At 40.4% G+C, this 16,973-nt stretch overlaps 1 protein-coding gene across 1 annotated transcript; it reads left to right on the forward strand.

Annotated features, from left to right (window-relative positions):
• Positions 1-1,659: 1,659 nt before the first annotated feature.
• hrh2b (histamine receptor H2b) lies at positions 1,660-2,994 on the forward strand (the record flags this gene model as incomplete). The annotated part of the gene is made up of 2 exons (XM_080436021.1): positions 1,660-2,280; positions 2,491-2,994. The coding sequence occupies 2 exons, from the start codon at positions 1,660-1,662 to the stop codon at positions 2,992-2,994; spliced, it is 1,125 nt and encodes a 374-aa protein (XP_080292147.1).
• Positions 2,995-16,973: the final 13,979 nt, after the last annotated feature.

Consider the following 16,973-nt stretch of genomic DNA (forward strand, 5'->3'; position numbering starts at 1 on the left):
TTTTTTTCAGGCGATGACTGACATAATAATTATCTATTCATAGATGGACTGGATTACTGAGAGTACCCTTTCCCATACTTTCACACAATTGTCCATACTTTTCCAGGTCTGGAAACCACCAATTCAAAATTCTGACCTGCGCAAGAACCCTGAAAATGGTGTAATCATTCAAGAACCTCCTTCAGTCACACACGTTTCTTATATTAAACAAAATACAAACCATTTATTCTTTGTGCAAGGAAGATTGGTGTCACTATTGTTCCATGATGGGTTTTTTTTAAATAGGAAGTGGCATGTACTTCTACTCTGTGTAAAGGCTGTGCTCTTAACTGAATAGGGTGGTGGAAAGTGTTAACTTGTAAATGGGCAAAACAGTATGGCAAACAGACTGATAAACAGATGGTGTAGTCAACAATGCACAAGGTGCGCACATTTTTAGTGTGATGAGAACGCTAGTGTTAGTGTCTGCAATATAACTGGGAGTGGGCAGTATGGAATAGTGGAGTGTGCTGTAGTTGATCTGCTTGAAAGTTTGGGATCTAGGTAATTATGCAGTAGGTGTTTTGTATTTCAGTAGCATGTGTGGTATAATAAAAGAGTGATGTGGAATATCAAAGAATAGAAGTAGGAGGAGAAAACAAAAGAAGAAAAAGAAAAAACTGTTCCAGATGTGTTTGTGTGAAGTGGGTAGATTGAAGCAGTAAGAATAATACGTTCATTTACACGATAAAGCCTAATAATTTTCTGTTTGCTATCCACAAGTTTCCTAGGGCGTTGTGGGCATCACTTCCTGTCGATTTGATCCAATGAAATCTAATGAAATCCAATGAAATCCAATGAAATCGACAGGAAGTGATGCCCACAACGCCCTAGGAAACTTGTGGATAGAAAAACTGAAATGAGATATCATGTATTTAGTCTAATTTTCTTTCACCAGTGCGTTTGAATAGCTCTAGCACCAGTTCAGTGTGTGTGTGTGTGTGTGTGTGTGTGTGTGTGTGTGTGTGTGTGTGTGTGTGTGTGTGTGTGTGTGTGTGTGTGTGTGTGTGTGTGTGTGTTAAATGCAGAGGGCACTGTGCAAATGTACGTGGCGACTACCGCAACAGCAATATGTCCTGCCACAAAAGTGCTGCAACTGTAATTTGAAATGAAATTCAGTGCTAATATTAGTGTGACCACAGACACAAGTCTGAAACAATGAGACATTTGTGGAGGTTTTACCAGTATCAAAGTTTCATCAAAGGCCACAACCATAACTATGTTAACATGCATGTTTTTTAAATTTTTTCTTGTTTTAGAATGATTCCCGCCATACAATATGAATCCTAATGTAATCGATTTAAGTAAATCATTTGTTTCTTTTATTCACTAGGATAGTGCTTGCGTCAGTGATAGAAGACAACAGATGTGGCACTATGACAACGGACATGGCTGACAAACACCCTCCAGTCAATGATTTTATGAACCCTATTAGCGTCACACAGGTGCCTTGGAAAGCATTTGGCACTGATGGATACTGATAAGTGAATAGCGTGTCACCAAATCTCCAGAGGAGTTCATCTTGTTGACGCTGAGATAACACCAGCAACCCGTAGCACTGATGAAGAAGCAGTGGTTGATTTGATGACTCTTTGCCAGGGGAGGGAGTCGGGGGACACCATGATCTCCACAGCACTTCGTTGGCTGGTTCTGGTGTTCTTCATCATTGTAACAGTTGGTGGGAATGTGCTGGTGTGTCTGGCTGTAGGACTCAGCCGTCGGCTGCACCGCATCGCTAACTGCTTTGTTGTGTCACTGGCTGTGACAGACTTCCTGCTGGGCTTGCTGGTAATGCCCCTCTCGGCCAGCCTGGAGCTGCGTAGTAATGACTGGCCCCTGGGAGGGGCCCTATGCAACCTCTATGTCTCTCTGGATGTGATGCTCTGCACAGCCTCCATCCTGACCCTGCTGGCCATCAGCGTGGACCGATATTTGGCCATTTCAGACCCGCTCGGCTATTCCCGCAGAGTTAGACCCATCAGGGTGGCACTGGCCATGGCAACCATCTGGACCTTGTCACTGGCTATATCCTTTGTACCGATCCACCTGGGGTGGAACACAGCCAACTACAACATACAACATCTGGACTGGGGCATGTGGGATGAGGACATGGAGGGACGCTATTGCCTCTTTGAATGGAATAACAACTATGTGCTGTTGTATGCCTTTACCTCATTCTACCTGCCTCTGCTGGTTATGTGTGGAATGTATCTCTGCATATTCAGAGTAGCACGAGAACAGGTTAGTGCTTTTAAGCCTTAAAATGGTTACATTGCATTACTTTTTGAAATTCTCGGGTGGAATTTTTTGAGGACAGGAAAATAATCAAGCCCATGTTGGAAGAGGTCCAGGCTGGGTCAAATAAAGATGTCTTGCAAGTGATTACTGACCGTTTATAGCTCTCTAACGGTCTGCCTTAATGTTTTAACATTTTGTTTATCACTCCCTTAGGTTCGCCGCATCCGTGCTGCCACACCGTTATTTGCTCGTACACCCTCTGCAACGGCCACAGTAAGGGAACACAAAGCTACAGTTACTCTGGCAGCTGTCCTCGGGGCATTTGTCATCTGCTGGTTTCCATACTTCACCTTCTTCACCTGCATGGGCATCAAGGCTCAGAAAACCCCTCCCACTACACTTCACTCTGTGGTCCTGTGGCTTGGGTATTTCAACTCGGCCCTGAACCCCATCCTGTATCCTGCCCTCAACAGGGACTTCCGTAGGGCGTATGGGGAGCTGCTGCGGTGCAGGGTTGCCAGGTGCAGAAGCATGCAGTTTCCCCTCACCCGCGTGGCATTGCACAAACGAATGCCGCTTGCTAATGGCCAAAAGCATGGTATACCACCTAAAGAGCATGTCAACACTGTTAAAAAAGACAGCCTCTCTGAGGGGAACGGCCTCACTCTTCGAGAAATGGAAAGGAATGGCAACATCACCACTGATGCACCGAGGTGAAATGTAATGGATCTACATGGAACTGACTAGGGATGGGGCGATAATCGTTATTATCGTTTATCGTGATAAAAAAACGCTCACAATAATTGTATCGTGGAGAGAGTGTAATTGTCCTCCGTCATACACTAGGATGAATTAGCCTTTGTTGAGCTGCAAATTCAGTACCACTTACACCCTCTATGCTTGATAAAACGGACCTGTAAAGAGCATATTTGGTACGCTTTTATTTTCACTCTACACAAATCGATTCACCAAAAATAGCAGATCTACAAGCTCACGTGTTGTGTTGCAACGCATTGTGAGCGTGGTTCGAGTGGTGTACAAAAGTGGCATTTTAAGTTTTAAGCATATATCGCAATATCATTAATCGCAATTATTTTTCATGACATGTCATTTTCAAATCGTCCCATCCCTAGCACTGACAGTAGATCCATTACATTTCACTGTTTCATTGTTGTAATGTCAAGAATTAGGACTAACCACTATGTCTTTCCAATATATCTCTGTATATTTATTAGTGCAAAAACAATGTACTGTATAAAGCTTACAGCCTAAGCACAACACTACATACAGTACACATTTCAGACTTACTACGATCCAATGCCTAAGCTGGGGAGTAATCTCGACGTTGTAGAACTAATTAAATGTCCTTTCTCCTATTAAAAACTGTATTGTCATTTGCCAATTTTCATATTTGACACAATAGTGTGGTTAAGTCATCATTCAAACTTTTGGGTATGAATGCACAAATTTAGAACATGTTCTATATCCAAGCGGTCAAGAGGTGCATGCACATCCAAACATTTCGACGGGTGCTGGATCAAAATAGATAAACTGAAAAGAAAGAGAAGGTCCGCACACCGTCTTAATGCCCCCAAAATAATGTATTGATGAAGCAAAAATATAACTATATCCAAGCCCCAGTATGCCTCTCTTACAAATATCAGATAGTATGTTCTCCAACAGAAGATTGATGACAAATGCCAGAGTATTTTTTTGTCTATTTAAATAACTTCTTGTCATATACAATATAATTTTGTGATACGTTATATTTCTTACACAGTTCATCAAATGAAAGCAGTATTTTTGTTTCATATACATACAGCACTATCCTGCCAGGGTTTAATATTGTAGTGTTTAATTGTCAATAATAAAAGTTTTAGCCTCTTTTGTTCTGAAGTAAAGAGACCCCTTAAGGATTAACCTGAGGGGATTCACATTTGTAATGCACTCAGCAATATAGGGGTTTTGAAGCCAATTGTTAGCACTATAACACCAGGCACTGACAGACTTATCCTATGGCTAATAAATCTAGTCAGACTCATAAAGTTTTTTTTACTCTTACAGACAGATCTACTAAAATTTGATCTACTAAACCAAATATTAATTTATTTTATTACTTTTCTTGAAAACAAGATTGGAAGCATCTGAAATACCTTGAGATTATTATTATTTTCTATCAATTACTCACCCCATGAAGCCTTGAATTAATGGATTTCTTTAGTTTTTTGTCGCATTCAAGCAAATAATTTGATGACCGGCAATGACCGGCGGAGTCTATCCGACTCAGCAGCCACCCATCGAATTATTGGCTTAGGAATGCGACAAAAACAAAACAATCTCGATGAATTCAAGGCTTTATGGCGTGTGTAATTGATAGAAAATAAGTAATGTTTTCGGGTGAACTAGTCCTTTAATGCTTGTTGTCAATGTAGTGTGTTACATCTGATACATTTTTCATGCCAAGCACCGTTTCTTCTAGCAGACAAGTTTATTAAAGCAGAAAATAAATGTCAAACCAAAAGACACGTACGCAATTGTATATGTTTGGGTTGTTGCGAGCTTTATCTCATGCTGATCAACGTATTGATTTGAAGTGTTAGAACTTGTTTGTCTGTCTACTTGAAATGTTCACTCGGTGCTTACACTTGCATTTGTAATGTTAATGTTGCGAGTGTCACGTCAGTCATACTTGGCCACAGTAGAGTTCAAAGATGCATTCATGCAATTTGGCAGGTCTAATTGTTCTGTGCTTATTTCTGTTTAACTTATTTGGTGTTACTATTAGAGGACAATAATGACAAGGCACTTTTTGAGCTCAGCATGTACTCGGATGATAGTGAAGATGAAAATGAAGACGAAGGTTACCAGAAGTTGAGTTGATTGAGTCACATGATTTGAGTCAAGTGATTCACATGTTTTGTTATTTTCGAGTTATTTTTGTCATGGGTTTATTTTACGAATAATATAATTTAAAACGTTGTGAGCAACACGTTGTAAGCTGGCTATAAGAGATTTTGGGGGAAAAGGAGCAGACCAAGTATAGATCCCTCGGGGACCCTGGTCAACTAAGTGGGCTGGTTTAAAGAAATACTCACCCACAAAATGATTTTTTTTAAATCAATTACCCACTCAGTGATGGCCTAAATACATATTTCTTGTATTACATTCCTTTATTTATTTATTTTTAACTTCCTGTGTAAACCATCTCATAATAAGTGAGGAATGTGCCTGGGCATGGCGTTCAGCACGAGCTGAGCCCACATGCTTTCCCAGGTGTGTGCATCGTTCATGGATGAGTCTGTTTAGCCTGGAAATTACTGCACTTGCATTACACTGTGACAGTTATTTTTGAGTTTTTAAATGTATTTTTGGTTTTCTGTTGTTAATAGGATCCCTATTCTTTCAAATCATTCAAATTCTTTGAATCTTCATTAACCTTAAACGAATGTGATACAAATAAAAAAATTCCATACATTCAAGCCTTCATGGGGTGAGTAGTAATTGATATTGGGGGAGGGGGGGGTCATTTTGGGTGTGAAGTATTCCTTTAAGTGGTTAAAAACATGATCCCCTTAAAATAACCCTTTTTTATTTTCATTGAATAAGAGTGTATTTATTTTTCTAGTTAAGCAATACATTAACCATCATTGTGGCATGTCTGTATACGTATTACAGTGAAGGTGTCAGTAAATAAATAAATAAAACATAATAAAGGTCTAATTACTATTAATTATGAACATTCTGGTGTCTATGTGGCCTAAAAACACACAATAAGCTTAATTCTCCTTTACAATAATACAATAACAATTCACTACATGTTTACAATCAGGTAGGTAAGTTCATAAAACATGCAATAATAATGGTCCGTGTATAGGATGGAATAATGGCAGTAGAATGTGCCAAAGGCCACCAAATGTGGGCCAGCCATCTGACTTCTCCTACAGCTGGCTACACTATTATCCAGAGATTTACAAGTGCAAATGTGTAAGTAATGTAGGTAAGTAAGTAAGGAAATAAGTAGTGCAAAATCAAAGTAATCTGAACTAGAAAAAGTGCTCCTCGGAGCACAGGTCTCCGCCAGATCAGGTAGGTTATTGTGGGCCAGTAATGTTCGGAATTCGCCAATCAGGCTGGAATGTGAAAAATCGGATGGATCCGTCTTGATGACTTGACTAAAGAGATAATATGTACAGATTTGCGTGATGTTTGGACAACATGTGCAGGGGTAATAAAAAAAAGGATTTGCAAAAATCGGCCTCCTGGTGGCACTATAATAGGGCAATGTTGAAAGGGTGGCATTTGTTCCTCAACATAGTGCGAATGTCCGTGCAAAGTTTCACCGCAATCAGACGCTGCGTTCATGATTTGCGGCATTTTGTTCAAAATAGGCCACTCCTGCAAACTTTAGATGTCAATCTTGATCACATGACTATAGAGATCATGTGTACCGATTTGCGTGAAATTTGGATAAAATCTGAAGGAGTAATATCTAAAAATTTGTTTTACATAAGTCGGCCTCCTGGTGGCGCTATAAAATGCAGATGTGAAAAATGCAGGGCAAAGCTTTGTCCTTGGCCTCTAGGGAGTGCACATTCAAAGTTTTACACACATAGGTGCAGTTATAGGTAAAAACACGAATCAGCCTGTTATAGCGCCACCATGAGGTTGATTTGAAAAAGTTCAAGTGGCATTTCTCCCTCGGCCTAGTGAGATTGTGCCTGCAAAATTTCATAGAAATTGCCTGCTGTGTTGAGGCATTTTGTTCAAAACGGAGCAGTCCTGCAAACTTTGAAAGCCATTATATTATTAGCCAATCAGGATGGAATATGAGAAATCTGAAAGACCCGTTTGGTTTAATACTGTGTACCGATTTGCGTGATGTTTGGACAAAATGTGTAGGAGTAATGAAAAAAAGAAATTTGTTGCAAAAAGCGGCCTCCTGATGGCGCTATAACAGGTCCATGTGAAAAGTTTGGGGGAGAGGTTATGAATTGGCGTCCAGGGAGTGTGTGCACAGTTTCACAGCAATCAAGCCAACATTGCCAGAGATTAGCTGTCCACAGACAGAAGGACACACACACGGAAGGACGGATGGACAGGGTGCAAAACATACTCTCTCGCCATGCCAATAAGGAGGAGAAAGAGAGAGGAGTGCTAGTTGGTGAGGTGGAGTCTGAAGAGGGGTTTATTCCAATAGATTGGGAGCCAGGAGGGACACTCCAGAAGACGAGATAATGAAGTGCAGTAGATGTGAAATAGACAGAATTCAAAACTTCTTACTCAAGTTCCTATTCTTGACATTCATAATTTTACATCAGAGATGCGCAGCAGAACAACATTACGTTGCAATGGCTCCATTAATACACCACAGTTACTACAGAACTATTGGCAGGACCATCAAAAGAAGCTAATAAGCCATGTGTTGGAGCAGAGTGAATAGGTAGCTCAGTGTCTAAGCTGATCATTTTCTCTGCTAACCGGATAAGGTCAAGCACACAGGCAGTTAAAGGTTTGCAGGCTGGTTCTCGTCTCACCCCATTCAACCCAGCCATTGAAAGTGAATGAGTGACTACTGACCCTTACTTGACCCTATGTATATGTGACTACCCCATACAGCTGCTGGGGATGCAGTAGAAACAGGAGCAGTCAGAAGCAAACCAGTACCCAGGATGTTGGATCATCTGATAAACATCTAACATAGAGGTGTCAAACTGCGAATAAAAGTTACCATACACAACCAAACATTCCAAATTAATTTATGTAATACCTGCATATATTTCTGCCCAGGTCTCACGAGTTCTAGTGGAACTCGCATTAATGCCTTATCAAATTTGTGTGATGTTTGGACAACATTTGTAGGAGTAATATAAAAAATAATGTTTTGCAAAAATCGGCCTCCTGGTGGCGCTATAATAGGGCAATGTTGAGAGTGCATTTGTTCCTCAATGTAGTGTGAATGTGTGTGCAAAGTTTCACCGCAATCGGGCGCTGTGTTCATGATTTGCGGCATTTTGTTAAAAATGGGCCACTCCTGCAAACTTTAGATAAATCAGGATGGAATATGGTTGTTAATGTTATCCTCATCATTAACAAATATATACAACCCTGCTGTCTGATAACAAATGAAAGGGGTTTCAACATAATAATGAACAACCTGACATATATTTACAAACCAATCCACATTTCACTTGATTTTCTTTTGCAATCCATTATTGCACAGGTCCCAATTGTCATGGTGATTACTAGGAAAGTAAGATGGTAATCAAATAGTACTATATAGAAAAGTACTATATTGTAAGTTGTACTATCTATTTGTATGGGTACAACATAGCATTCTATAATCATAACGTATATTAAGAACGTGGACACCTACTAGGAAAATAGATCGTAATAAAATCCATGTATTAGAAAACTGCCCATATTAAGAAATTGCCAGTACTACACTGACTCTTTTAAGTCTGCACTGAAGAGACACTTGTTTACACAGGATTTGGCTGTTTGTTTATTTGTTGATGTAAAGCATCCTTGAGTCTCTTGAAAGGCGCTATATAGAGCGTGCCAAAATTCCTGAAGGGGGCGTCAACAAGTGTCTTTTGGTAGCGGCGGACATCTTTGAGGGGTAAAATCCAGGTTGACTTAACATTGCCCAATGCCACGCCCAATGCCACGCCCCCGTGGTGACGACACGTTGGCACGCTCTATAATATACTATGAAACTAATGGTAAAATTAGAATTATTAGTATTAGGGCACTCACGCGCACTGACATACTGTATCCCATCAGGTTTGTGAGGCTATGCAGAGTGCTGTGAGGTTAATTGTTATCACAATGAAGTGGATTCAGCTCTAAAAGGAGCTGGCTTAACAGGTTGGGGGGGGGGCAAAAGTAATATAGTAATACAACAATAACAAGGAAAGTAACAAATTACTTTCGATACAAGTAATAAGTAAAATAATACGATTTCGTAATAAGTAAAGAGTAACTCATAACATTTCCAGTAGTAGCTCCCCCAACAGGCCAACACTAGTGTGTGTGTGTGTGTGTGTGTGTGTGTGTGTGTGTGTGTGTGTGTGTGTGTGTGTGTGTGTGTGTGTGTGTGTGCGCGAGCGCACGTGCGTGTAAGAGAGAGAGAGTGAGAGAGACAGAGAGTGACAGAGAGAGAGAGAGAGAGAGAGAGAGAGAGAGAGAAAGAGAGACTTAATGCTGCCCAGTTTGTAATTATTATAATTGAGGAATGTATGCCAACCTTCCATGTTGAAACCATAAACTAGAGGGTTGCATTTGATGGCAGCATATGCCTCATGAGATGAACTGAGGGTTGCATTTGATGGCAGCATACGCCTCATGAGATGAACTGAAAGCTTAAGAGGAAATCAGAGGATGCTACAGCAGCTAATGTGGGATCAGAAGTGTTCTCCTGGGAATGGGACAACAGGGATTGGTCTGGACAAGGTTTTCCCATGCTATACTGGATACGAATGAAGAGTCAATGGAAAGTTACGGAAGAACTCAAGTAAATGATTTGTTGCTTGTATGGGGGATAACATGGCAAGTACTGAGAGCCATGTACATATTTAAACTATCTGTTGAAAGCTGAAACCATGTGGTATAGAGCCTTGGAATAGGGCGATACAGACATTAGAAGATCACCGCTGAAGGGGTGGCATTGTTGTTTGTTTGCTTGTTTGTTTGTTTCAAGGGACAAGCGGTTCTCTGAGACAGGTGTTACACAACTCAACCATGCCAAAGACCCCCAAACAGCCTAATCTACCACTATCTTTATTTTAAGTCAATACACAACCGATCACAATGAAGGATGGCAATCTCTATGGATCTACCCCTCCATGTTCGTCCTAAAATGTAAGGATTCCACAAGTGCTTTGATGTACAGGAACGGTATAGCATGCAAGGCTCCAGGACGGTGTGGAGGTGCTACTTAAAAAGGTACTACATTTAATTCTGACCAAATAAATGATTCTCCCGCATGCTCACAGAGGCCTTCAAGATATTGGCCAACCACAACTTGCCCTATAGTACACTGAGTGAACTGAATGACTGGCTGGTAATCACTTGGCAGCAGATGCAGGGCCACGTGCATCGCCATTAATGTTTACGTTGTGCGTCTCTGACCCGTTTCCAGTCACACACTGAACCCATGACCGCGCTGGCAGTCAGCCTCTCCGCAGGCTCTCCCAGGGGATCCACCACTGTATGTGTTTCTCCCCCTTTTTTGGTATACATAGTTTTCTCCATCGACAGTGTTAAATCTATGTTTGTGTAATGCTTTTGCAATGTGTAATGTGTAGAAATATGTCTTTATGGAAGGGGAAAAAAAACATACAGTAAGTAATATAAATTATTACCCAGCATATGCAAAATGCAGAGGGAGGGGGCACAGCTTTATGCCCATTTAAAAAGCTCTGTCACGGAAATAGTTGATGGAGTTTTGATGCCATCTATGGCTTGTGCTTCCCCACCGCCTGTAGGCATGACATATAACATTTTCATGTCAATGACCCCCAAATTGATATAATCTGTATTGGCTGCGGGCCCCCCATTTGAAAATATTTTGTGCCAGGTTTGTCAAAATGTTTCTAAAATAACAGATCTACAAGGCAAGCTCACAATGTGATGACACGTCGTGAGCTTGTAGATAGGCTACTTCTAAATAGCTGAAAAAATAAAATAGGACTTAAGCGGGACGCCCCTCCCCAGACCCCACTTTGAGAACACATATTAAGCTATGACAATAGGTCAAAGGCAAAACAGGAAATATTTGTTACAGTAATATACAGTATATATAATCTTTTAAAAAAAACATATAAATGTCCTTATTATACAGTATGGGATTTCTGCCAGAGCAGGGGAAACTACAAAGATTCCTAATATAATATTTCACAAAAAACATCATCCAAAATGTCAAGCTTCATTCCAGTTTATACTCCTTGGCCTTGCTTACAGTGTTTGCACAGTTAGTGTTTTCATAGTTCATAATAAAACGGGCATTCCATACTGTATGCTTAGGTTGGGCAAATCACAATAGGTGTGGTTCTATAGCTCTCCGTGGCTAAGAAAAACACTAGAACAGCAATGGTGGCTTGTCTGAAAACAAGCTCTAGACTATTTCACCCAGACCTATACAGTCCAACAAAAACGGTTTCTTAAAACATTTCAGGTGAGAAGGCCATGCAGTTGCTCAATATTGATTCACTTCAAGGTTACAACGGCTAGTTTAAAAGTTTGTGAACTTTTGCTTCCATGGAGTTACAGGGGGTAGCAACTGCCTTGCTTGTTTCTTCTAGAAATAATAATGTAATGAAATTGTTATCAAAAACTGTTTTAATTGGAATATGTGTATGATTTTTATGTTGCCATATTTGGTATCATTTTATAAAAGCAATACTTGAGGTCATGCTTTGTCATGCACGTCATGCCTTTGCCACAGCACAGCCAATAGCCAAGATAAAGCACTCCCTCTCTTGTGTTATCGCTTAAATATGCACTTCCTTTTTTGTACAGTATATCACACATATATTGATATATTTATGATCTAAAGATTTATATATCACAATTATACAATCAATATATAGTACTTTCCATATTACGTTGTTCATGCATCTTATACATTATTTAATGCTTTAATTTGCAACTAACACAGCACATATGTAAATTGCATACTATATGTAACTGCATCTATTTGGATAGTGTCAGTTTGATAGTGTCTTTGTTTTGTTTGGATAGCATTTTCTTTCTTTTATGAATTGATTTTCTTTTTCTCTAGCTTCGATCTTCTTTTCTGTATCTATTGCACGGCGACTGGAGTATGCTTCCAAACATTTCATTTAAAGTTGTACATGTGTATTAAGCAACTGTATGTCACAAATCAAATCTTGACCCAATCCAGTAACCCCATTCTAAATATAGGCTACTCCAAAATCCAAATCCAACAATATTTTACTGCATTAGCGACAATATCGATGGCTGTTTCTGTCATTTTATGTTAACAGATATGAAATGAACATGTTCACTTCAATGGCTCATGATCATGAGATCAAGCTAAGAAGACAAGTCAACATCTGGTAATGAACAGCGTGGTTGGAATATGTCCACAGAAACATTGAGTGAGCACAGCAGATGGGACTAGAGCAGTGGTTCTCAAAGTGTGGTCTAATGGGGTTCTAAATGGATCCTTACAGGTCTGTAACTCTGAGTGTACAGATATAACCAAATGGACCCTTACGGCTCCAGAAGTTACAGTAAGTGCTCAGTGCTGAATGGCATGTTTGTATTCAAAATTTAGTTATTCTCCATTATTTCACATCCATAATTTTGTATTTTGAACACAGGACTAGTAATAGGAGCCAAACTTGGATAGCTCTCAGAGCCTTCAGAAGAGTGTATATCAGCCCTGAACACACTGTCTTAGCCTAAGCTTGGTGTTTAAAATGTTTTCAATTAAGTTTATAAAAGACATGTTTAACTACAGTATGTGTCTCATTGACAAGCATTTTCATGAAATCAACAGAAACCTCAGTGACTCAGACACTTTTGTTAGACGTATACTCACTTTTGTTCAATGAATGACTAACCAAACAACCAGGAATATTTTGGTTTTGCTATACTGTAATAGGTAGGTGTAATAGCTACCTCTGACAGCAGTGAAGTTATTCTGTAGTCATAGTAATGTTTCACCAGCAGGCGGCAGTATACAATAGTTCACTAAACTCTGGAGTCTGGATTGTACTGTTTTTTTTGCATTTGCATTTGCACAAATGTTCTGTCATCTAGGCTTCAACACCTCCTCCAGGCTTCAGAATGTAAGGCTACAGCAGAGATTCAGGGCCTCGAGATATAAAAGAACAAGACAGAATTGGTTCTGCAGGGAAATATGATGGGGAAAAAGACAGTTGCTTTCTTTTGATACAATTCTTTATTTTATTTTTGCTCCCTTGTTTCCAATTTGTTCACACATATAATTACACCTGCAAGGAAGCAGAGGGACAAATATATGTATACTTTTCTTCACATTAAGCAAGAGTAGTGGGTTAAAGTGACCATGGGCCCCTGAGCTACACTTTCTTTGTAGGCCGATTCCCAACTAACCAACATGATTGTACACACACGTCACAGATTCTAGGTAAATAGAGCATTAGGAAAACCAGAAAGAAGAAAAAGTAGAGCAAGTCTGAACATACAAGATAAATCAGCTTCAAAATCCTAACCTTACAACATCATCAGCCATTGAATTAGCCATGGTTCACATGACGCTTGTATACAAGCGTCATGGTGCCGAGTCCCCCTGGTCTAAAGTTGTGTTCGATTTTTTCACATTGCCATCTCTCACATAAACATAAACGTTCAGATTTCAAATATAAAGTGCTTACCACCGAGCCACGGATGTTACAAGGCGATGCGGACCGCGATGAGTACCCGTATCTCCCGTATTGTTCAATAAAAAGCATTTTAATCCCATCGCCGGCCATTTTCTCCAAATTGTCTCCGATACTTTCAACCATGCGACACTAATGGTTGGGAGGTGTATTGCACTCTGATACATTACAATACAAAAAAAATACAAAAAAGAAAATGGCCGGCGATGGGATTAAAATGCTTTTTATTGAACAATACGGGAGATACGGGTACTCATCGCGGTCCGCATCGCCTTGTAACATCCGTGACTCGGTGGTAAGCACTTTATATTTGAAATCTGAACGCTTATGTTTATGTGAGAGATGGCAATGTGAAAAAATCGAACACAACTTTAGACCAGGGGGACTCGGCACCATGACTGTCATGGTATGACAGTCATGTTTCAGGGCTACCATTGAATGAACTTTTCCATCAGCTTTCAATTCATCACAAAACATTTTCACAACACATTGCTGCCTACTGCAAACCAAGCACTAGGCTTATGATTCCAGTTAACCAACCAATAGGCCTATATGACCTATACAGTATGACCCCAGTTAACCAACAACATAGCCTACAATTCACTCTATCCACAATAACCTATGCATGTAGAAACATTACAGGAAAAATATATATATATATATTGCCCATACATACTGTGTGGGATGATGGCCGAGTTAAGCAGTCACACGTGGCTTGAGTCTAACTAAATGAAGTCAGAGCTAGGTGTGACTGCACACACCTGCACAGGATAAATGGTGATAAATTGGTGATCCCATGGCCTTTCCTCTAGTGCCACTTTTAGGCCAAATCTCCACTTGCACACAAGATATCTCAGAATTTAAAGGTAGGTCTCCACCAGACCGACTTTGGGCCAACTTGGCGTCGGGAAGCGTTCGATATAGTCGTCCAGTCGGTTAGGGGTCCGTCGGGTGGTCCGTCGGGACCTTTTCGGCCGACCCAGAGCCGACCGAACATGTTCAGTTCTTTGGCCGATTGGGGCCCAACTGGGAGTAGCCATGTTGCAGAGAAGCAGTGACAACAACAGCGCAACGAGGCTGTCGGTGTTGCCAGATTATGTGAGAGAAACAAGCGACCATGTCTATGAAAACCTACATTCACTGTTTCTCGTTTTTTTAAATGAGATTTGGCCTTATAGATCGAAATGTGCTCAGTTTTGGCTATTTTCTGGGTGTTAATTTCAATAAATGAATGAATGTATTTATTTTTGATTATTCGAATAACCGTTTTCAAAAATGTTGTGTACACGTCAGTGGTGGAAAAAGTACTCAAATGTTTTACTTGAGTAAAAGTATCAATGCAATAGATGTACTCTGAGTCTGTTACAAGTAAAAGTCCGGAATTCAACATTTACTTGAGTAAAAGTACTAAAGTATTGGTATAAAAATGTACTTAAAGTACCAAAAGTAAAAGTACTAAAATGTTTGATAATAGCAGATCTACAAGCTCAGAACGCGTGCATCGCAACACGTTGTGAGCTTGTAGATCTGCTATTTTCAAATAGCTTATAGGTATAAAATAGGGCTAATGTGGTTAATGTATGTTTTATAATGATTTATATCTGCAAAGTAACTAGTAACTAAACGTTTCAAATAATTGTTGTGGAGTAAAAGTATAGACAATTGGAAATACTCCAGTAAAGTAAAAGTACCTCAAAATTGTACTTAAGTACAGTACTTGAGTAAATGTACTATAGTTACTTTACACCACTGCATGTCAGTGAAGAAAAAAAGAAAAAACGCTGGGAACATCCCTATATTTACAAGTGACTTTGCAGGGAAACAAGCCCAAAGTCGCTTATAATAAGCAGACCTGGCAACGCTGGCAGGGAGGTTGAAAGTAATCTCTCAAGAACAGCAGAGGGCGCTGTTTTTCCTTTTTATTTCCCAGATTGGGCTGAAAGTTATAACACATTATCATATCAATGGACAAGTTGGCTGACAGACTAAATGCCAACTTTTGCCAACCAAATACCAGTCTGTTGCAGTCTGAAATAGTCTGAACCAGTCTGTTTGATGGAGACTCACCTTAAAAGGTGTATTGCCATGAAACCTACGGAGCGTATTCATGTTCCCTAAAGGATGAACCTGAGTGACCCCATGGCCTTTCCACTAGCACCACCGTTTGGCCAAAACTTCCAGTTGAGTGTAAGGAGCAGCCCAGCCTCTAAGGGCTTTTGGACTCTAGTCTCGTCTAGTTCCTTTGATCCCAATTTGTAAGCTGGAAGCTGCGTGACATTTTCACCTTTTTTTTGATAGTAGGGCTACAGCACCTCTGTGCTGCTATTTTTACTCTGCCCCACTCTGTGCAGAGTTCTCCTCTCCTGGGATATAAACAGAATTGTGTGAACAACTACCTCAAGTCACGAATGCCACTGCCTCCCTTTTGGTACATAAATTGTATGTGTGGCATTTACACAGAGAACAGAGACCTTTCAAAATGCAATGCAGTTACTTCAATGGGTGGGTGGGAGTGGGGGGATACATACGGCCCGTCTGCAATATCTGTGGACTTTTCTAGACAGAGCACCATGGCGAGAGAAAAAAATCAGGAGAAAGCACAGCATCATGCACTCGCTGAAGCATTTACCCAGCTCAGTGGACTGAGAGACAAAATACGGTCTAAAAGCTCAGTCGCCCCACACACTGCAACTTTACATAACCCGTTCCAGTGTGGCTGTGCACATTTGTGAGTGAATGGGAAGTGTGTGTGTGTGTGTGTGTGTGTGTGTGTGTGTGTGTGTGTGTGTGTGTGTGTGTGTGTGTGTGTGTGTGTGTGTGTGTGTGTGTGTGTGTGTGTGTGTGTGTGTGTGTGTGTGTGTGTGTGTGTGTGCAAGCATTCATGTAGATGGACCCGTTTCCCTGCGTCTTTTCCAACACTGCTGGTTTACCACTGGTTGTTTGAATACTACACAGTCTGAGATGAGCTTTGGGCACATCTGGCATCAGCTACCCCAATACCAATGTGTTGTATACTGTATGTGAACTGAAGGTTTACATTATTTCTCATTTTAATGATGATGATCTCTTGTTCTCTTATTTTGACAAGAACTTTGCTGTAGCACTTTAAATTAAAAATCACACCCAGTGTGAAGAGAGTGCCTTTGAATTAGTGTAACTGGTTGCATCCTTGTGTTGCAATCAGCTGCAGCTGTTGAGGCCGTGCTCAAACGGACGGACGGACGGACCCACACACACGGTCAAGTGTAGGAGTGGCTGACACCACTCAAAAATGTTGAATATCTGTGGCACACCCTCTGAATCATG

The sequence above is a fragment of the Gymnoscopelus braueri genome (assembly GCF_963280865.1).
Source record: "Gymnoscopelus braueri genome assembly, chromosome: 8".
Lineage (NCBI taxonomy): Eukaryota > Metazoa > Chordata > Actinopteri > Myctophiformes > Myctophidae > Gymnoscopelus > Gymnoscopelus braueri.